This window comes from Chlorella variabilis (genome assembly GCF_000147415.1).
Source record: "Chlorella variabilis unplaced genomic scaffold CHLNCscaffold_3, whole genome shotgun sequence".
Lineage (NCBI taxonomy): Eukaryota > Viridiplantae > Chlorophyta > Trebouxiophyceae > Chlorellales > Chlorellaceae > Chlorella > Chlorella variabilis.
This window is the reverse complement of record NW_005435085.1, coordinates 1,086,180-1,107,302: the sequence shown is the minus strand read 5'-3', so window position 1 is coordinate 1,107,302 and position 21,123 is coordinate 1,086,180. Positions and strand designations below refer to the sequence as shown.

General features: G+C 60.3%; 5 protein-coding genes across 5 annotated transcripts in view; 3 read left to right on the top strand and 2 right to left on the bottom strand.

Annotated features, from left to right (window-relative positions):
- Positions 1–238: 238 nt before the first annotated feature.
- CHLNCDRAFT_48542 (hypothetical protein) lies at positions 239–7,746 on the top strand (the record flags this gene model as incomplete). The annotated part of the gene is made up of 12 exons (XM_005850854.1): positions 239–264; positions 1,246–1,405; positions 1,453–1,772; positions 1,850–1,946; positions 2,039–2,152; positions 2,314–2,421; positions 2,525–2,684; positions 2,793–3,133; positions 3,288–3,439; positions 3,535–3,646; positions 4,403–4,407; positions 7,701–7,746. The coding sequence occupies 12 exons, from the start codon at positions 239–241 to the stop codon at positions 7,744–7,746; spliced, it is 1,641 nt and encodes a 546-aa protein (XP_005850916.1).
- Positions 7,747–9,558: 1,812 nt separating this feature from the next.
- Positions 9,559–10,548, top strand: CHLNCDRAFT_50310 (hypothetical protein; the record flags this gene model as incomplete). Its single annotated transcript, XM_005850853.1, has 1 exon — positions 9,559–10,548. The coding sequence occupies one exon, from the start codon at positions 9,559–9,561 to the stop codon at positions 10,546–10,548; it is 990 nt and encodes a 329-aa protein (XP_005850915.1).
- A 1,274-nt stretch (positions 10,549–11,822) lies between these two features.
- Positions 11,823–14,964, bottom strand: CHLNCDRAFT_50309 (hypothetical protein; the record flags this gene model as incomplete). Its single annotated transcript, XM_005850568.1, has 6 exons — positions 11,823–11,979; positions 12,147–12,407; positions 12,549–12,608; positions 13,420–13,586; positions 13,685–14,229; positions 14,907–14,964. 6 exons carry the CDS (start codon positions 14,962–14,964, stop codon positions 11,823–11,825), a joined length of 1,248 nt encoding a protein of 415 aa, XP_005850630.1.
- A 770-nt stretch (positions 14,965–15,734) lies between these two features.
- On the top strand, positions 15,735–18,844 carry CHLNCDRAFT_56906 (hypothetical protein; the record flags this gene model as incomplete). The annotated part of the gene is made up of 8 exons (XM_005850852.1): positions 15,735–16,512; positions 17,287–17,489; positions 17,582–17,621; positions 17,778–17,843; positions 17,976–18,118; positions 18,227–18,431; positions 18,562–18,679; positions 18,790–18,844. 8 exons carry the CDS (start codon positions 15,735–15,737, stop codon positions 18,842–18,844), a joined length of 1,608 nt encoding a protein of 535 aa, XP_005850914.1.
- Positions 18,845–20,196: 1,352 nt separating this feature from the next.
- CHLNCDRAFT_34136 (hypothetical protein) overlaps positions 20,197–21,123 on the bottom strand; it is a gene marked incomplete at its 5' end in the record, with an annotated part of 2,771 nt that continues 1,844 nt past the window's right edge. The window contains 3 exons of the mRNA XM_005850567.1: positions 20,197–20,465; positions 20,604–20,772; positions 20,956–21,069. Of these exons, the coding sequence (XP_005850629.1) occupies positions 20,305–20,465; positions 20,604–20,772; positions 20,956–21,069 (444 nt within the window). The 3' untranslated portion in view covers positions 20,197–20,304. The remainder of the gene's footprint in view (positions 20,466–20,603; positions 20,773–20,955; positions 21,070–21,123) is intronic.

The window sequence follows — 21,123 nt, the reverse complement described above, 5'->3', positions numbered from 1 at the left end:
GCCCACAGCAGCGCAGTGGAGGGGTCACATCGGGGCACGCATGCGGCGGCATCTGCTGCGTAAATCCAGGGGCGCTCGCCCATGCAGCACCTCGCTGCTCATCTCTTGGCTACATGCCCTGCCGCCTGGAATCCTCACCAACCGCCGTCTCCCTCACCGCTTGCGCGCCTCCTCAATCTCCCCTGGGGACAGGTCCACTCCCTTCACCACGGGGATGCCCGCATCGATCCACTTCCAGATGTCGCCGCCGCGGCCGCACGCAAAGTCCAGCAGGCTGCCGGCGCCAGACGCAAACCTGCTCATTCGCGGGGGGGTGTCCACCGAGGGTGAGGTTGCAGGGCCCCGGAGCGGTGGCCAGCTCCGCATGCACCCTGTGTGCAGTCCGAGGAGTTCCACCCCAGCCATGGGTGCTGCCAAAGTCACCAGTGTGCCCTGAAGCCAAGACGATGCCTGCAAAGCCGGCCTGCCAAACAGACTGCGCGGTCGGCCGACGCGCCAGCGGTCACCCCCGCACCTGTTGATGAGCTGGCGCTTGATGTCGTTGTGGAACTTCTTCAAAGGTGCCCCCGGGCCCTGCGCTCGTGCCTTGAGAGCCTCCTCCGTGGAGGCATACTGCGGCACGAGTTGCACGGCTCCCGGCATTTTGCGGTGCAGGGAGGAGCAGAACACCTCTGGAGGGGCCGGCGATGACCATCCATGCACGTCGAGATACATGCCCTTGCTGTTGCAACCAGGAAGAGCTGCTGCGCGGACTGCACCTGGTTGGAGTGGCGATCGTAATGGCTGCGAGTGTACTCCAAAGCCTGCTGGTCCATTGGTGCCCCCGCCTGAAGCAGCGGCGGAGGAGGGGCGGGGTGGCGGCAGCGGGCGGTGGCAACTGCAGTCGGTGCAGGGGTGCATCGAGCAATCAGTAGGTGCGAGTGGCCTCCCTGAGGTCCCCAGCAGTGCGTGACACTCGCCTAGCAGCCTGCGGCCACTGGTCTGGGGTCTTCTGGGCGTGCTGGTGGCGCGCAATAGAAATCAGAGCACGCGAAGGCCTCCCAGCTATCGACCGTATGCTCAGGATTCACGGAGAGGGGCTGAACTCCAGCCACAGGCAGGACGACCGGTACAGGAGGTCGGCAGCGCTTTTAAACCGGCCGCTGATGTCCTCGATCGCATACCCCCAATGTATAAATGCAATGCTAGCTGCTACGGTGTGGCTCCGACACTCCGTGGACACAACACAGCGTCGCACCCACCCAGGCGGAGGGGACGGGGGCTGAGGGTGCAGGCACAGGCAGTAGGAGCGGCGGGCAAGGCGCCCCGGGTCGTTGTGATTGGGGCGGGAGCTGGAGGCCTTGCTGCCGCTGGCCGCCTGGCGCGGAACGGGTGTGACGTTACGGTCGTTGAGAAAAATGGAGAGGTAAGACCTACATTCACCTCGTCCCCGCAATGCCACGAGACAGGTAGCCTAGTGGGCGCTGTGCAATGCAGGTCGGCGGCCGTGTGCAGTCTGTTGTCTCCCCCGACGGCGCCTTTCGCCATGACCCCGGCCCCTCGCTGCTGCTCTTCCCAGACAAGTACCGCGAGGCCTTTGCCGCCATGGGGACCTCGCTGGAGGAGCAGGACATCATCATTTCCAGGGTTTCTCCGGCTTACAGAGTCTTCTTCGCAGGTGGCGGTCGCCAGCCCTCCCCTTTCTCCCAGCTGGACCTGTTGAATGATGAGGCAGACATGGCGGCGCAGCTAGAGGCAGTAGAGCCTGGCGCGGGCGACGGATACAGGCGGGTGTACGCTGTAGGCTGAATGTCTAGTACCCGGTTTGAATGCGGCTCCTCATGCTGCCTGCTGTGCCGGCCTGCTGCAGGCGGTTCCTGCGCATGGCCCGCATGCATCTGCGCATGGGCGTCCCGTACTTTATTGAACGAGACTTTGAGGAGCTGGCCAACGCCAAGGGGCTGCAGGTGAGGGGGCACAGCCTATGGCTGTGGATCTGGAGCATTCCTTTCGCGCCTGCCCGAATGCTCACCTGCCGCCGTCGCCTGCCGCGGAGCAGGACCTGCTGCCCTTCCTAGGGCAGATCAATGTTCTGGATCTGCTGGGTCAGCATGACTGGCGGCTCAAACAGTTTTTCAAGGACCAGCGCCTCAGGGCGATGTTCACCTTCCAGGTGTGTGCAGATGGGGCTGGCAGGTGGGGCATGAGTTGGGCAGGGCGCGTGGGTGCTATCAGGGCGTGACCACGATTCCACACCCCACCACGTGGGCTGCTGCTGACCTGGCAGAACTAGACAGCATGCTGCTCCCTTTCCCTGGCCTGCCCCCTGTATAGAATCTTTATGTTGGGTTAACACCTTACTCCGCCCCAGCCGTGTTTGGCTTGCTGGCGGGCACGGAGCTGACCCAAGGAATATGGTATCCATTGGGAGGGTTTACAAAGGTGGGCAAGCTACAGGACACTGTTTGATGTTCGTGCAGCTCAGACAGCCGAAGAGGGGCTGCACTCGCAGACACCTTGCTGCACCAGCGTTTGCGGGGCGCAGGTGCGGGACGGGCTGCGTCGGGCGGCCGAGTCCTGTGGGGTGCGGATCCAGACGGGCGCCGAGGTGGTGGCCATCAGCACCGACCCAGCCGGCGGCCAGGTCACAGGAGTGGAACTGGCCGATGGGCAGCAGCTGGCTGCCAGTGTGGTGGTCTGCAACCGTGACCTGGCAGCGGCGTATCCGCTCCTGGAAGGCGGCAACAGCAGCGGCGGCACGGCAGCAGACGGCAGCAGCAGCACTGATGGTCGTGCCGCTCCCTCGCCTGCAGTCGCCGCATATGCCAGGCAGCAGCATGAGCGGCTGGGGCGGCTCAAGTACAGCGCAGGCGTGATAGGGTACAATTGGTGCGTTGATCGTGAGTTGGCGGGACTAGCGCACCACAACGTCTTTCTGTCTGAGGAATGGGTGCAGTCGTGGCGGCCTGCAACCCAACCTAAGGAATTTCCGCATTCTCCAAATTTTTATGTTCATGCTCCATCGAGGACAGACGGCTCGGCGGCGCCACCAGGGTGCGACAGCATCATGGTGCTCCTCCCTGTGGCCAACCAGCAACAGTGCGGCAGTGACTACAGCAGCTTGGTGGCAGCAGGGCGGGAGCGCATCTTGCAGGTCAGTTGGCAGCATGTTGGTGAAGCATGTGGCTGGTGCTGCATGTTTCGAAGCCGCTGTGAAAGAGTAGATGTTGGTGTGGCCACCAGGGGATGTTGCCACAGGAGGCATGGGCCTCATCATTTCTCGTCTTGCTTGCCCAAGTGCACTGCAGACCTTTGCTGAAGCTGGGGTGGGGGATGATGTGGGATCATCCATCCAGCACGAAGAGGTGATAACGCCACCCGACTGGCAGCAGCGGTACGGCTTGCGGCACGGCGCCGCCTTTGGACTGGGGCATGACTTGGATCAGCTGTCGCTCTTCAGGTACGCACGCATGATGTCGATGCTGGGGCTGCTGGTTGTTGTGCCAAGCTACGATTCGTGTATTCGTAGAATAGCGTTTCGATTGTTGTGCGCAGGCCGTCCAACGTTGATTCGCGCATTCGTGGCCTCTATTTCGTGGGTGCCTCAACCAGGCCTGGCAATGGGGTGCCTCTCTGCTTGATTGGGGCCAAGCTGACCGCCCAGCGCGTGTTGAAAGACCTGGCGGCTCGCGCGGTTAGCAGGAGTCCCGGATGAGCTGGTGGCCCCAGGATTGCGTGCAAGTTTTATTCCCCGAGTACAAACCTAGTTATCTGCTACTTTCATTTATGTACTACCTCCTGTTCTGAGTAATATTGATTGTTCTGCAAGGCATAAGGGGAGAGCAGGAGGCACCGTTGCCAAAAGGCTGCAAATGCTTTCTGGCACCAATTGTATCCCTGTCGGCACATCCGCAACCGTCTTTGGCCGCTCTGCCACTGCGAGGGTGGGCCACGCCGCCGCTGCTGCCTGCCGCCGAGCGGTGGAATCCAGGACGAGCACCATCTGCACCCATTCACGATGCCCTTTGAGCTCATCCCCTCAAAACAGAGGGCATGCGTGGGCCAGGATTTTACCCAAGCTGGCGGCTGTGGTGGTAGGGAGGCGGCAGCCGACCTGGTTGCCAGCCTGACAGCTCCCCACAGCCTGCGTCAGCTGCAGGGGCAGCTTCCAAATCGCCGACATGCGTTGTTCTCAGTCGGGGGTGTGGGGCTGGCCCAGCTCCGCTGCCTCTGCCGTCCACCCTACTTGTGGGGCAGGGCCCCGCTGAACGCCGGGGGGCTGCCGCCACTGTTGAGGTCCAGGCGCACGCTGGCCTTGGCCAGCCCAGGCCAGCACAGCCCCCCAGCTTGGCGACGGAGGCTGTGTTGTTTGAAGCCGCCGCCGCCCTCCCGCTCCCCGCCGGCGGCGCCTCGCGTTAGCAAGGCAAGGTCGGCACGCGGCCAAGGGGCTGGGGGGGGGTGGCTGGGGGGGCTCAACGGCAGTTTTGACACGAAGAGGTGTGGGGAAAGGCTGGCCCAGCCAAGGCGGCCAGCGCCAGGCGCCCAACCACGCCAGGCCGCCGGCACCTGTAGCCACAGCGGGCGCAGCGAGGGGTGGCCGGTACCACCTATAGGGGGATGAGGGCTCTGCATGTGTTTGACGGTGCACCTGTCCGCATCGCCGGTGCTTGCATATCTTCTGCTAGTTCTAGAGCTATCGCCAGCAATCAGCAGCTGGCAGAAGTTGGCTGGAGCACCTGTTGGCACCCTTTTGCGCACCCTGCTGCGCTTCGTTCCATGGACGCGATATGGTTGCCGTGAAGCCGGCATATGGGCGGCCGCCCCAACGGCACCTCTCTCGCCTCGTCCCGCTGCTGCTGTTCCTCTGCTATTTTAGCTGGCCCTACGTATGGAGCAGCTCGCAGGCGCGGCGTGAGAGGAGGGCGGCGCACGCCCGGGAGTCGGCGGCGACGGCGGCGGCAGAGGCGGTTGCCTTCACCGGCGCCACGCCGCAGCTGCACGGCTTTGTCAACAAGTTGGGCGTGCTGGCACAGGACCGGTGGCACCCGCGACATGTCAATGAGAACAATGCGAAGTTCCTCCGGTGGATCACAACCCGCAAGCGCCGGCCAGCTAAGCCTACACTATCGCCCCACGTGTCGCCTGGCTGTGCTGTCTTGGCGGTGAGCTGCGGCCTGTTTGGCGGTCGAGGGAGAAGGGGGCCGCATGCCCGAGGCTGTCTGAGCAAACCTGTGTGGCAGCAGGCGCTTGTGGGATTTGCAGCAGTTCGGCAGGCTGCATGCCACAGGCCTTCCTGCCAACTGTCCTCTTTCGCCTCACCTGTTGGCCCTGCAGAGCCATGCCTACAAGGTGATCTTCGTGAGGCACCCCAAGGCTGCCTCCACCTCAATTCTGAATACTTTCACACTGTGCAACGAGGTTGATGCAAAGCGTGAGTTGGTGCCTACCATGCTGCTGTGTCCGATCTCGTGCATGAACCTGCCAGTGGCATCCAGCCAGTCTGCCCCTGCCGCTGCGCCTTGCAGCCTTCTGCCTGGAAATGTGGAATGGGGGCGCCAAGTCCACCTCGTCTGTGGTCAACACCACGGCGGCAGACATTGACGCCATGTGGCGCGACTACTTTGTGTTCACGGTGGTGCGCAACCCGCTGGCCCGCGCTGTCAGCAGCTACAAGTTCCTGTTGAGCGCAATGTCGGCAGACAGGGAGGAGTGCAAGGACCTGGTGAGCAGCGGCAAGACGAGGGGGAGGGGAGCATATTGACCTGAAAGTCACTTGCAGCACAGAGGGGAGAGGGTCCCGCACATGCATTGCGCCAGCCGCTAGTCGCAGCCAATCAGTGTTGCCCCCAACCAGGATTGTTTAGCTTCTCACCAAGCCCCTTCGACCCTGTCCCTTCCTTCGTAGATGGACTGGAAGGGCTTCTGTGCCGACCCTGTGCTTGCGGGGCAGGTGTGCCGGGCGAACCGGCAGTGCTGCCCCTTCACCCCCCTCTTCTCTTTTGCCCACATCTTGGACCAAGTGCGGTGCATGACGACAGAGGCTGGCGGGTGCGCACTGCTGCGCTTCTTGGCTCTGTAAAAGCTGCCAGCCGCTGCATGCCGCTGATCGTGATGCTGGTCCGCTTACCTGCCGCTTGTGGGTGCTTTTCTGGAGCAGGTTGGTAGTGGACTATGTGGCACGGGCGGAGCAGCTGGATACTGACATGGCGGAGGTGCTAACGGAGATTAACCGACGTCGGCCGGCAGGCATGCCAGCGGTGGCCATTCCAGACAGGATGCCTCTGGTGCGGCCGTCCAACACTGGCGTGCCCTGTGAAAGCGTGCAGCTCTCGGCGCGGCATCGGGTCAGCGGACGCCCGGCCAGCTTTTTTGGCGTGGTCCAGAACTTCACCAGCATCATCGCCAAGGAGTCATCCTACTGCTCGATGCAGCAGTTTTACAGTGGCAGGCACGAACGCTGCCGCCGCTCCATACAGCGCGTGTATGGCGCCGACCTGCGGCTGCTCTACCCCCATGCCCTTGACCAGCAGCCAAGCAATGCGACTGACCCCGGATGAGGGCACCACCATTATTTCGCTCTTATGATTTTCGCTCGAACCTTTACGCCTATGCATTTTTGCTACATCCTTTTCCATGATGCTGCTCTGTGCTCCAGATCTGAAATAAATCCATCGAGCCAGCCAATATCAGGCAGCAGAACCCAGGCTCAGTGGCGGTAGGATGGCAAGGCCCACATCCACTGTCGCGGGCATGCATCAACATCTAGAAATTCGTATCCCTAGGCGCAATCTATTGCTTCAGCCCTAAGGTTTGGCAAGTCAATGGCGATGAATGCAGATGAGGGCCCTACATGGCACTGCATTCCTGAACCGTACCATGCGTCCTTTGTTTTCAGTAGTTGTTGCAGCTGCTGCCTTCACCTCTCTACACATCCTCTTGTTTTTCTCTGCTTCAATTCTTGATTGCAGTGCTGCTCAATAAAATTTCAATTGAAGGAAGGCAACTGGCAGTACGCCCTAAATGAGCATTCAGCTGGTCCTAAGCTGGCTTGAAAATGGGCTGCGCTTGCCAACAGCCAGCCGCTCTCTCACAGTTATTGGCTTGCCAGTGCCTGCCGTGCTGCTGCCTGACTGCCGCGCCTGAGGAACAGCTGCACTGCATACTCATACAGCTGCATGTCCAGGTGGTTGGCGGCCTGCAGGGCGCGCTTTGCTGCAAGTGGAACCTTGGGGCGTGGGGTGGTGTTTGTATGGGTGCTCTTGAACGACTCAAACAGCACAGCGTTAGGCCAGCCCGCTGCCTCTCCCAGCATTTGTATCGAATCATCCATGTATTCCTGCAGCAAATTCAGGGCTGGATTCAGGGTGAGAAACAATGGGCACTTGGCCAAATTTCGCGCCAGCGTGCCAGCGGCGCGAATGCCATCTGATGCGCACCGTGATCAGAATCACGCAAAACTTCTCCAGGTTGCGCTTAGCACGCTCCAGAATCTCGGCGTCGCTAGTGGGGGGAGCTGGCCCTCCAGGCCACCGGCAGCCCATGGCTCCAGCCAGCATGTAGGTGTGGTAGTTGGCCTGCCGCCTCTGTCGAGAGCCAAACGCAATGAGGCCAGAATAGTCAGAGTCGTTCTTGGGCCAGAAGAGGAAACCCTTGCGGTTGTCTTGCATCAAGCTCATCTGGAAGTAGTAGTGGCTGAGCGTGCGTTCCACTGGGTGCCGCAGTGCCACCACGGTCAGGGTGCGGGAGTGGTCGATACCCAGTGCCTGAAAGAAGCCGTAGTCCTGGTGCACGTTGAAGCCGCTGCACACGGTGGTGAAGTTGGCCTTGAGGTCGGCCAACAACTGCAGGTGTCCCGGCTTTTGCTTTCTGTTGCAGGGGTCATTGGCAAACTCGCTGTAGTCCCGCCTCTTTATGCAGAACCGCCCACTGCTCTCTGCGGGCAGCGCACGCCTCATGATGTTCTGCAAGAAGTTGCCTGCAGGGCGCAAATGGCATAGAGGTGAAATGACTGCCTGATTGATGGTTGCAGTGGCATTGGCAAGCTGAAGAATGGTTCGCAGCAGGAAAAATGACCTGGCAATCGCATCAGCTGCCGGGCGAGGTGCCGGGGGCGAGGTGGCCTGCTGCACTGCTGCTGGATCCCCACCCACCCACCTGCCGTTTTGGGCACATGGAGGAAGGCAATGCTCAGGTTTGCACCGCTGCCCAGGGAAGGGCACTGCCCCCGCTGCAAGCCTGCCTCCAGCTCCGCATCACTAGCACTGCTCCGTGTGGCGCCCTGCGCGTGCAGCTCCGAATCGCCGCTATGTATGCTGCCTGCATTGTGGCAGCAATGCAATTGCGCTTTGGCACTGCTCCATCAGAGGAGCTGAAGTGACGTCATGGGGTACTTTGCAAGAGGAACAGCGGCAACTCTTGCCTGCTTGTGCTGCTGAGCTGCTGCGCAAGGAGCCCGACAGACTCCAAGCCTGCAAATGCCATCCAGCGCACAGCAATGATCATGGCTTGTGCTGCAGCATTGGTTCAGCATATGGCTCTGGATGGCTTCCTTCAAACAAATCCCACTCACCGCCATGGCAATCACAAGCGCAAGGGCCGCAGTGACGGCAGCACCGGGCCTACGACGCGGTACAGAAGGCGGTAGCCTGCTGGCTCCCATTGGTTACTGTCCAACGTGCCGAAATTACATCTGCGAAGGGCAACAGGTCCTTTAGACGATCAAGCAGACAAGTAGTGCACACAGAGTGTTGAGCCGCTCTCGCCGACGTGCAGCACGGTGCGGTTGAGGGGGCGGCCAACTGCAGGAGTCGGTTGAGGGGGCGGCGCAGCCCATGCCGCCTGCAGACTACACCTGTATGAGAGGCCAATTGTGACTAGCTTCAGCTGGAGAGGCAAAAGATCAGGTGGCTTGCAAAATGTCAAGTGGCGGAAGCAGTTATGATCTATGTGACCGGCTCGCGTGTGCGTGTGTATTAGCTACGAATTGACCTCCATTGCATCTCGCCTGGCAAGAGGCGGTACGGTGTACCGGCTTGAGCGCTCGAATCGCAAGCACTGCAGAAAACAAACACTTTGAAACGAGGGACGCATCCAAGCTGCCCTGGTCGCCGCTGCCCACTTGACGTGTCCACGATGAGTTAGGTGTGAAATTGGAGGCGTGTAAAATTGGAGGCCGTGGGCCTGTCGAAGTGGCAGGTGCGATTGGGTGCGGCCACCAGTCATCATTGGCCGAATGCCGCCGCCTGCCTGCCCGCCAGGCCTGGCGCCGCCTGCTGCCCGCCCGCCTGCCCGCCTGCCTGCCGTCAAGAGGCTCTGCAGATACGCATGAGACTGGTGCAATTGCTCCTTGATGCAGCAAAAACAGCAAATGCTGCTCATGTCCTGGTGCTACCGCAGGCACACATGCCAGTCCCTGGTGATGGAACGAAGCGGCGAACCCATCTGCAGCGGCTGCCCCGGCCTTTCACATCAGCACTGCTGGCCATCCTCTTGGTGCTGGCAGCAGCAAAGCTGCAGCAGCCAGGTGCCAGCCAGCAGCGGCGCCCAGGATCAGCAGTTAACCAGCAGCTTGAGCAGGCGATGCCAGCGGCCGCGCTCCCTCCGGGCTTCCGCTTCAACAAGGTGGTGGCCATCATCGCCTTTGACCGCTTCGAGTACTTTCGGCAGGTCATCGACGCGCTGCGGCAGGCATGGGGCGCACACGAGTATGTGGTGACCATCTGGATTGACGGCCCGCCACAGAACGCCAGCAGCTTTGACCAGGAAGGCTGGCAGAGCATTGTGACCTACTCGCATCAGCTGGCATGGCTGGCCCGCAATGCCAGCCTGGGCTTCCGGGACGTGGTGGTGAATGCTGCGGAGACCAACGTAGGGGTCTGGGCCAACAAGAAGCGCAGCGTTGCTGGTGCCATGGAGCTGAGCGACTTTGCCGTGATTTTGGAGGACGATATTGTGGTGGAGCGCGACGCGCTGCGCTGGTTTGAGTGGCACGTGACCAGCGGCCTGATATTTGACCGCCCCGACATCGCCCTCGCCACGTGTTGGTCCACCTCCTTCCCTTACCACCACGGCGCTGTGGAGGCCCACGATTTGCTGATGGTGCAGCAGCTGGGCCTGCTGGACAAGTACTGGCTTTACTCTTGGGCCCAGCCGTGGGGCTGGGCGCTGTGGCGGCGCACTTGGGATGCACTGGGCGCTGAGTGGAACGGCCGGGACAAGAAGCTGGGCCGCCAGATCCAGGAGCGAAGCTGGGTAGGCACGATGCCGCTGGTGGCGCGCTGCAACAACATTGGCAGCATGGGCTTCCACAAGAAAGGTGTCGCCAAGGGGCATGTGCACCGCCGGGCAGTCACCTCTGGATCCTTTGCCAGCCTGGCGCATTGTACTTACGCCGAGCTGCCGCGCCGCAACGTCACAGGCAAGGTTGCTCTCGAGGAGCTTTACGACTTTGTGAGGCGCGGGCTGGGTGGCAACGACGTTCGGTATGCCAATGCTTCCTTTGAGGAGCACCTGCTGGCAGCCTCAGAATTCCTGCGCAAGCAGCCTGCCCCATGGCACTCTACCTGTTGACTCCTTGTCACTTGATTCGTCGCTCTTGAACTGTTTGATCTATGCAATCTCTCCACTGCTGCTGCTCTGCACTGCTTTGTTTTATTCTTGCTTGTTCGCCGTCTGTTTCATTGATTTGGCAAGGAATGAATCTGCAGCAATAATGTTCTGCAACCTCACATGCCACTGCATTTACGAATGAAATCGAGCCGCATCAAAGGGCGGCCTGAGTCAGCTCCTGCAGAATCTGCAGACATTCAACAGGACAGGCACTGCCGGTGCCGTGGCCGCTTCGTTGGGCCCAAACACACGATAGTCGTCATCCAGCAAAGGGTACATGCCCTTGATGATGGCCGGCACCCCTCCTCTCTTGTCATACTGATGTACAATGGGTGGCGTGCTGCCATTCCTACGCTGAAACACGCCAAACGTGTCCAAGTGGTGCGGCCACCCGTAGCCTGCAGGCACAGAGCACTCTGCGCTGTGTTGTGCCAGTTTTGCAATGCAGTGCTTCACGCATCAATGCTGCAGTGGCTTACTCTCTGCATCTCAACACTAGGAAACAGCATTTGATCCGGATGAAACAATTAGGAGCACCAAATGTGTTGCGTGCTCACCTGCCGTGAACACCGGGCTGTCCCAATTCTTGAGCACATGGTAATGAAAATTGAGTTTGCCCTCCGGGCCCAGAGCGTGCAGCAGGAAGTTGTGGACACCCTGGTCGGCACCGTTGGATTCCCTGGGCGCACCAGGAGGGCGGCACAGGGAGTGAGCACACGTGGGGCAGCAGTAAGTGAGGCCTGCTGCACATCAAGCAAGTGGCATCAAACCTGCATCCAGGCTTGGCGACCTCGAATGCCACGTGCAGCAGCTGGCTGACGTAAGCGGCGACTGCGCCCAGCCCACCAACAGTCACACCTGCAGGAGGGCAGCCGCGTCAGCCCACTGGCAAGCAACTACTGCATCACTTCCAAACTGAGGATAACCTTTGCCTCCCTGAAACCATCCCCTCAAGAAACACACACACACGAAGAAAAACTATGCCGCATGCCCACCTGAGCAGGAGATGGGCCTATCTTTAAGGCGTTTCTGGACTCTGCGCCCAAAGCAGATTCCTAGCCAACGGTGGTTCGCTATGCTTTCGTGAATGGGCTTCCCCTCTCCATCTTCAGGTCTGCCCTCCAGCGAGAACAGCAGGGAATCCTACATTCACATCGTTGTCGCGCCTGAGACAAGCTCGGTGCCAGGAGCAAGGCGCACTGCACACTGCTATGCTGGTGAATGGAGGCGGAGCACTAGCTTGCATTGCACACCTGGGCCACCAGCATCTGGAGGATCGTGTCCTGCCAGGGATCCGACTGAACGAACACATCTCTGGCATCAGCAAGGACGACTCCACCTGTGTATCCTCGACGAAGCAGGTCTTCCAGATATGGCTTGTACAGCGCATACCTGCAGCATGGCACAGCATTGCATTTGAAAACGCCATGATGGGTATGGAGACAGCTCCAGCGCAGCGAGGAGGCTTACTGATAGCATGGTAGCCAGCAACACCTGCCACACAGTCCTCGCCCGGCCTCTCCAGTGTTCATGGCTACCCCAGAGCTCAGCCCGCCCACCTTTGCATTTTGACAAGCTTGATGTTTTCGGTCTGGGCGAAGCGAATCACCTCTATGGGCACGCCATGGTCGGCAAGCGTGGTGTTTCGCTCCACCCACAGTACAATGTGCGTGTGTGGTGAGTAGCGCTTCCAGGACTGAAGGAAGACGTTCAGCATGGCCACCTCCAGGTCGGCCACTGTTGCCAGCACATAATAGCGGCGTGCTGCAGCTGCCGTAGCAGGAGCTGCAGGGGCCGCGCCGCTCCGCCGCTCCACCGCTCTGCCGCCAAGAAAGAGCCATGGGGCAAAGAGCATGAGAATTGCCCACCCGGCACAGGTCAGCGCTGCACAGCAAGCCAACACAGTAAACTTGGGGGTGGCCGTGAAGTGGAATGGATTTAACAAGTGGCAGAAGTCGCACCTACCACCAGCCGACCCCGCCCACTTCTTCTGGAGGCAGCAGCCATCTATCTCATGGGGGCTACAGCAGGCGGAAGCAGCCTACCGCGCCAGCGTGTCGGCTGCCGCCGGGGCGCCGTCGCAGCGGCCGCCGCTAGACACTGCGCTCCTGCCGAAAACAGGGAGGTGCGACTCAGTCCAATATGTCTGCCTGCGATGCCGGGTGTGTTGTGTTGTTTTCAAAGCGCTGAGTGCTCGTACGTTTGAAGCAAAGAGCCTCGACTCGTCGCATGCTAATCGTTGACACACAGCTAATCGAACGACAAAAAGCCGAACTGCAGCGTTTTGAAAGCGCGTGATTGGCACCCTCAGCAGTACAGCTGCTCTGTAGCTCAGCAGTACAGGTACCTCCGGTCCTGGATGATTGTTTTGTTCACTGTTGAACATGTTGGACAATGTTGAGCATGCTGCTGGCAGGTTAGGCCTGCCGGTTTCAAGATCTGCTGCCAGCCGCCACCGCTCAATGCCGTCCGCCTGCCAACCCCGCCGCAACGTGCGCTGCACGTGCCAGTCCAATTTGACACCGGAGAAGGGACAGGGCCGTGTTCATCTCGATACGCTTACCCTGACCTGGCTGGGGCTGCAGCAAAGAGCCCTTGCACCGGCTAACCGGGTTGACTGACGGCTTCTAAGCCACGTCGGCCTCGGCAAGCTTACAGCTTGCAGGCCAGGCAGCACCCTCACAAAACAAAGAAACGCAGGCCGGGCTTGGCAAGGGACTGGAGGCACTTCAAGCTGCAAAACCCCAGTCCGCCAATGGCCTGCGCGTGTGTTATTGCAGGGTGGCCGCTGCTGCCTGGCTGCCGCGTCTGAGGAACAGCTGCACTGCATACTCATACAGCTGCATGTCCAGGTGGTTGGCAGCCTGCAGGGCGCGCTTTGCTGATAGCGGCACTTTTGGGCGCGGCGTCGCATTAGAGGATCTCACGTCACGGAAGAGAACAGAGTCGGGCCAGCCAGTAGCTTCGCCCAGCATCTGTACCGAATCATCCATGTATTCCTGCAGCAAATTCAGGGCTGGATTCAGGACGAGAAACAATGGGCACTTGGCCAAATTTCGCGCCAGCGTGCCAGCGGCGTGAATGCCATCTAGCGCACCGTGATCAGAATCACGCAAAACTTCTCCAGGTTGCGCTTAGCACGCTCCAGAATCTCGGCGTCGCTAGTGGGGGGAGCTGGCCCTCCAGGCCACCGGCAGCCCATGGCTCCAGCCAGCATGTAGGTGTGGTAGTTGGCCTGCTGGCGCTGCTGAGATCCAAACGCAATGAGGCCAGAATAATCGGAGTCGTTCTTGGGCCAGAAGAGGAAATTCTTGCGGTTGTCTTGCATGATCCTCATCTGGAAGTAGTAGTGGCTGAGAGTGCGTTCCACTGGGTGCCGCAGGGCCACCATGGTCAGGGTGCGGGAATGGTCGATGCCCAGCGCCTGAAAGAAGCCGTAGTCCTGGTGCACATTGAACCCGCTGCACACGGTGGTGAAGTTGGCCTTGAGGTCGGCCAGCAGCTGGAGATGCTGTGGAGCCAGCCCAGTCCTCTCCACACAAGGAAAATTTGCATGATTGCTGTAATCCTGGCGTTTTTGGCAGTACCGCCCGCTGCCATCTGCGGGCAGCGCGCGCCTCAATATCTTCACCAGAAAATTGCCTGCACACACGATTGTGGTGTGAGCGAGGAGTTGGCACAGCTGTTGGGCAGGTGACAGCAGCCTCCGACGTGTCAGGTCCAGACTCGATGGGCTGGGCAAGTTGCCCATAAAGCTCTCACCTGCTGTCTTTGGCACATGCAGAAAGGCAAAGCTGACATTGGATCTGTTTCCATGAGGTGGACACTGCCGCCGCTGCAGGCTTGCCTCCAGCTCCAGCTCTATAGCGCTCGGGACTTGTTGGCCGGCACGCCACTGCCCAGCGCCAGCTAGCATGCTGTGACCCGCGCCAGCAGGTGCTGCCAGAGGCAGGCTGCTCCGCAGAGAGTCCACACTGCTCCATGCCTGCATACACGTACAGCACGTCGGCTCTCCCAGTAACCCAGCATGGTGCCGCAATGCTATAGGTTTATCAAATTGGGGCAGAACATGCTTGCTCACCGCCACAAGTGCCAACAGACCCACGGCACTGGCAGCGGCAGCTGTGGGTGGTCTCCGCTGCTTGTTGGATGGTGTGGAAGGGGACCTTCCGCTGCCAGCAACGCTCATGCCCAACAGCGGTGTTCACGTGTTGATGCTGCGGCTGCTCCCTGCCGTGGTGACCAGGGCAAGCGAAGGGCCAGCCAGTGGTGCAAGCTGCAACCCTGCAACAGTTGGCATCTCAATACACACCGCTGACTGTACTTCAGAGGGCCCAGCAGTGCCGCAACACGCATCAAGAGCAGTGCTGCCAGCATACCTGCAGCAGGTTTGCCAGCGGCAGCGGCGGCACCGGGGTTGGGTCTGACGGCGTGAAGGCGCTCGACCTTCTAGGGTACCCCAGTGCTACATAGCACCGCCTCGCAGCACCGAGCAAGGACCTCCAGCCGCCAACAGCCTTGACTTCAAAAGTTGCTACGGGCCGTGCGGCGGAGTGCCGATGAGAGAGGATGTGATCTGCTGGTATTTTTCTGCTTCTGCCTTTATTCCAAATGCGGGCAATACGATCGCGCGCTGCTGGCACCAGCAGTGTACTTTGTTGTAACTTCAGTCGGAATGCAATGGGAGCTCTGCATCCTCCATTTTGTTCTACATGTATTCACCGACAATTTCAGGGCCACGAGGCACAGTTTACACAAGCACACTGATTTCCTGGTGTCTTGACGCCGCTGCACCACGGCATTAGATTAATCTGAATGAATAGATGACAACAGGCTGCAGGTGCTGCGCAAGTCGTGCAGTCGGCTGCTGCCACTGACCGCCTCTCCCGCTGCCGCAGCCGTCTCGCATCACGTTGCAATTTCACTCAACCTGGGGACACACAATTTGCTCCCGGTTGTAGGTTCAGGCAGGCATGTCATCTCCCTTGTTTGATGCTGTCAGACGATATAGGCGTGTTCCACGACACCCTTACACAGCAGCACTGCTGGCCATCCTCTTGGTGCTGGCGGCAGCAAAGCTGCAGCAGCCAGGTGCCAGCCAGCAGCGGCGCCCAGGATCAGCAGTTAACCAGCAGCTTGAGCAGGCGATGCCAGCGGCCGCGCTCCCTCCGGGCTTCCGCTTCAACAAGGTGGTGGCCATCATCGCCTTTGACCGCTTCGAGTACTTTCGGCAGGTCATCGACGCGCTGCGGCAGGCATGGGGCGCACACGAGTATGTGGTGACCATCTGGATTGACGGCCCGCCACAGAACGCCAGCAGCTTTGACCAGGAAGGCTGGCAGAGCATTGTGACCTACTCGCATCAGCTGGCATGGCTGGCCCGCAATGCCAGCCTGGGCTTTCGGGACGTGGTGGTGAATGCTGCGGAGGCCAATCTCGGGCTGAAGCGCAACATTCGGAGAGCAGTGGCAGGCGCCATGGAGCTGAGCGACTTTGCCGTGATTTTGGAGGACGATATTGTGGTGGAGCGCGACGCGCTGCGCTGGTTTGAGTGGCACGTGACCAGCGGCCTGATATTTGACCGCCCCGACATCGCCCTCGCCACGTGTTGGTCCACCTCCTTCCCTTTCCACCACGGCGCTGTGGAGGCCCACGATTTGCTGATGGTGCAGCAGCTGGGCCTGCTGGACAAGTATTGGGTGGACCGCTGGTTCCAGCCGTGGGGCTGGGCGCTGTGGCGGCGCACCTGGGATGCGCTGGGCGCTGAGTGGAAACCACGCGACAAGAGGCCTTGGGACGTGCGGCTGGGTCAGGTCATGCAAGCGAACAGCTGGTTTGAGACGATGCCGCTGGTGGCGCGTTGCAACTACATTGGCAGCGTGGGCTCGCACAAGATGGGCATTACAAAGCGGCATGTGCACCGGCGTGCAATCACCTCACGCTCTTTTGCCGACCTCGATCGGTGTCGGTACGCTGAACTGGCGCGACGCAACCACACTGGCCCTCTCCTTTATGAAGATCTGTACTCGCAGCTGTTGCGGGTGGGCTTGATTGAGGACTCCAAGTTCCTTGAAGATTCGCTGGAAAAGCATGTCGCATCGGCCGAGGCATTTGTGCACCAGCACCCTCAATCCTCATTGTGGCAGTCTACTTGTTAGCTTGCTGTTTTTCAGGTCTTGCGCTTGTTCATTCATTAGAGGGTATGCAAGCCAGTTGAGGCATTGCCGATCATGCACCAGCGCTGGGGCTCGGTTGGGGGCAAAGCATTGCAAAGGCCTCGACAGCCTGTAACAGGCAGGTGCCCGGTTCTCCGGTTGATTGTAAAATAGTTGGGCAGGGACCTACTGCTAAGCATTATACTCAATTGTGAGATTATGGAGAGGCATGCATGTGCTGAGGCTCAGCAAACAAACGGCGGGGCATGGCGCCGCCACCGCCAAGAGGGAGGCGCCGGCGCCAAGCTGGCATGGATCCGGGGGCTTGATCCAGGTCGTTTAAGGACGCATACAGCGCAAGGAGCTTCCAGGGCCAAAATCCTTGGCCCGCCAGGAGGTGCAGCTAGGCACCAGGGCCCTTGCGGTATGGCTTCGCCTCTCTCACCCGTCTCTTTATAAATTCCCAAGAAGCATCACTCAGGCATCAATTATTGCAGTTCCCCAGCTGCCACAATGCGAATGGGTGGCACCGTCGCCGCTGCAGCCAGCCGGGGCACCCAGCGAGCGCTGCAGGTTGTATGCGGGAGTGGCGGTAAAGGCAGCGGCCCTGGCCTGACGGCAGACCAGCAGCGGCGGGCGGTGGGCATCCTGAGCGCTGCCAGGAACCTTGACTTCCGCCGCCTCGGCAACCAGTTGGGCGGCACGCTGGTGGTGGATGATGCCTCCCACAAGCAGGATGTGCAGCAAGTGAGTGGCACAAATTGTGAAATGGGCCTGCGTCATGTTTTTTAGAAGTTCGCGGCGGGGGCTGCACCCACTCCTGATTCTGCTGTTTGCAGGCCATCAAGGAAGGCAACCTCAGCTTTGGCTTCTCCGCGGGTAGGGCGGTGGTTGGTTTGAACACACCTGCATGACTCGTTCAGTGCGTCGGCAGCCGAGGGACATGAGTTGGACTGGTGCACCCCACATTTGGCTGCCTGGGTGGCTGTGCTGCCTGCTGGCCTCCCTGCCATCATTGCTGGCTGAAACATGCAGGGGGGTGCCTGTTTCCATACTACATCGGCAGCGCTGGAGCACTGATCGACGCCGGCATCCTCACAGGTGGGAGCCTTGCCTGTGCCTTTTCATCGCTGGTGCATGCCTGGTGCATGCCTTGCTTTGCCCTGCCCAGCCAGCAGGTGTCGATCCGTGCAGCATGGACTGCTTCCTCGCTGTCCGCTCGCCTGCCCGTAGAGCGAGTCAAGATTGGGGGTGCCTCCGCCGGCTCCCTGCTGGCCGCGTGCATCAAGTCGGGGATGCCGCTGGACAACATCGTGGAGCAGAACTTGCGTCTACTTGCAGACCTGCGCCAGGGTGGCACGCGTGGCAGGCTGGGGGTGCGTGGAGTTGACCAGCATCCACACTGATACCACATTTGAGCTGGGGTAGGAAGGGTGGAGCTCTTCCCAACCTTCTCCTGACATGCCCTGCTGCCACTGCCGCAGGCTGTGCTGCACTCGTTTCTCAGGGAGCACCTGCCAGAGGATGCCCACCTCAAATGCAAGGACAAGGCCTACGTGGCAGTCACCAAGGTTACTCCCATTGCCCGCCCCCTGCTGGTGTCTGATTTTAGCAGTAGGGCCGACCTCATCCAGGCCCTCATGACCAGCTGCCACATCCCGTTCTGGCTCGATGGCAATGCGTTCACAGGTTTGTGCTGCTTGCGACTGATTTCCAAGCACAGCAACGTGCTGGCTTGCTAGGCACATGCTAGCCTGCAAGGCACGTTGCTGCTCTTTTCACTACTGATGCCACCTCATTTGCCTCCCCCCTCGTGTAGAGTTCCGCGGTGAGCGGCACTGTGACGGTGGGCTGACCAACTTCATTCCGCTGCCCCCCGGGACTGTGGGCGTCCGTATCTGCTGCTTCCCTTCCCGCCAGCTTAGCCCAGTCTACAGGTAATGTTGTCCGACGCCACAGTGTTGTCCTGCGCCTGAGGGCGTCCATATGTTGTCGGTCCCCCCACACAATGCCATGTTGCTTGCCTTCCGCCTTGTACCATCTGCAGGATTGGCATCAGCCCAGATTCGTTTGAGCCCTGGGAATACAGCTTGCGCCAGTAAGTCGAGCAGCAATGCACCTTTGAGTTTGTTATCACTGGAGCAATGTGCCATAAATATTTGCTGGCATTCCGGTTGGTTGCAGAATGGTGCAATGGGCATTCGAACCTGCAGATGAGGCCATCGTGGCGGCGATGATTGAAAAGGGTATGTGCACTTAATCTCCTGCGCAGTTGCTGTGCCTGTTTGGACAGGCATTTTGTAATTGGGCATGCTTTTGCACCACGTCACCAGCCACGATGAAGGTCTACCAACCTGGGGTGGGGGGGGGGTTGAGCTCTTGCCTGCAGGCAAGCGCGACACGATTTCCTGGATGCAAAGCATGGAGCTGGAGGGCGAGATGGAGACAGCAGAACGTAAGGAGGAGCGCGATGCTGGGCACGTGGCTGCGGCCAAGGCCGCAGCCGTTGGCACTACAGATGCCGGCGTTCAGCAGCAGGCGCAGAAGGAGGGCGAGCGGCAGCTGGAGGAGCGGGCACAGCAGGCACAGACACCGCGAGCGGCGACACCTTCACCTGCTACCCCTTTGGCGGCTGAGGAAGTGAAGGAGCAGCAGGCTGCAGGGGAGACGGGCACGCAGCGGCAGGCAGTGGAGGCGGCTGCAAGGAAGCAGGATGCATGGGGCAGCAGGGAGGAGCAGGAGGCTGCCGCGCAGGAGGCGCTGAAGGATGCTGAGGAGAGGGAGGGGCAGGAGGGCAACATCTGGGCTCGCGCACTTGGCGCAGCGGGCGTCGCTGCGTCCGCGGCAGCAGTGGCAGCAGCAGTCACCCAGGGCCTAGCGCTGTGATGTGCCGCGGGCAGGCAGGCCTTCATCCTCTGCTTTTGGTTTTTTCTTCCTCATCTGCACTGCATTGCCATCTCTGTCTTTCATTCCATTCATGCCCAGGCTGCACATTTGCAACCCTTTGATTCCAAGGTCATGTTGAACAGCGAGCTGGTAGCAGCTGGCACAGCCTGCTGAATGCTCCGCCCTGGACGACGCGCAGGCGGCGATGTGCGGCCCCAGTCCCGTACCATTTTGCCAAGTTGGCGCAGCCACCATGCGATTCACGTAGGCGTTTTCACATGTTTGTGGGGTTTGGGATTGCGTAGAGAGAGGACCAGGCTTCCGGTGTGCGGACGACATGGTTGCTGTGAATCATTTGTAGGGCGCAGGAGGGTGCGCGAGGTGGGCGGGGGACATGGCGGCGGGCGGTTTCGACAGCTGGCGCGGTGGCGAGCGCATGCGACCAATGCCTATGCCGCTCTTTCATGTCATACAGAGGGCAGTAAACATTGGGGCAAATGTAGCAATCGCAAGTGGAGGCTGCCAGGAGAATAGTGCTCGCCCTGTGCCCTATGGCTGCTGCGACGGTGCCACCGGCGTGCATTTCACAGGGAGCAAATAACTCAGAAGTCAGTACACAGTGTCACAGGCCAAAATTGGGATCACAACGCCGCTTGAAATGGCAGGCAGGAGTGAGCTATCGAGCCTGCTCCGCCCGCAGCCGCGCCACCGCCCGCCAGCCAATATCGTGACGGCAGAAGCCGTCTGGGAAGGCGATTGTGTCCACCGCCGCATACGCCTTCTGCTGCGCCTCCAGCACATCCTTGCCAGTGGCGGTCACACCCAGGACGCGGCCACCTGCACAAACAACAACAACCCGCATGGGCAAGGAGGCTAGATTGCGGGCGCCCAATCACTGCTGCACACACACTTGTGCCCTCGCACAATAGGAGCAGATCTGCATTGTGTGGCATGGCAACAACGTCCTCTGCCTACCTGTGGACACCACCTGCCCATCCTTCATGGATGTGCCAGCGTGGAACACTTTGGCGCCGGTAACGGCCTCCAGGTTGTGGATGGCGCCGCCCTTGCTATATGGCCCCGGGTAACCCTTGGCCGCCAGCACCACCGTCAAGCTAGGGTCAGCGCTCCACTCCAGCTTGACCTGCATCACACCAGCAGTGGCTGCATCAGCAGCGGGTGTTCCAGGACGGGACGAGGCCAGGGCATGGTCATCTGCCAGCCTCCCCACCCGGGGTGCCTGATTTGAAGCAAACATGGCATGGGCGGTTTCCCCAGTGCGCTGTCCTGCCGCCAGCCCATTTGCCCTTCATGACCAACCGCGCACCTGCTCGCCGCGGCACTGTGCCAGCATCGACTCGAGCAAATCGGACTGCAGCCGCACCATCAGGGACTGGCACTCAGGGTCGCCAAACCGCACATTGTGCTCCAACAGCTTGGCCTGACACGGGGGGTTGGTCGGGGGGGGGGGGGGGGGGGGGGGGGGGAAAAAAAC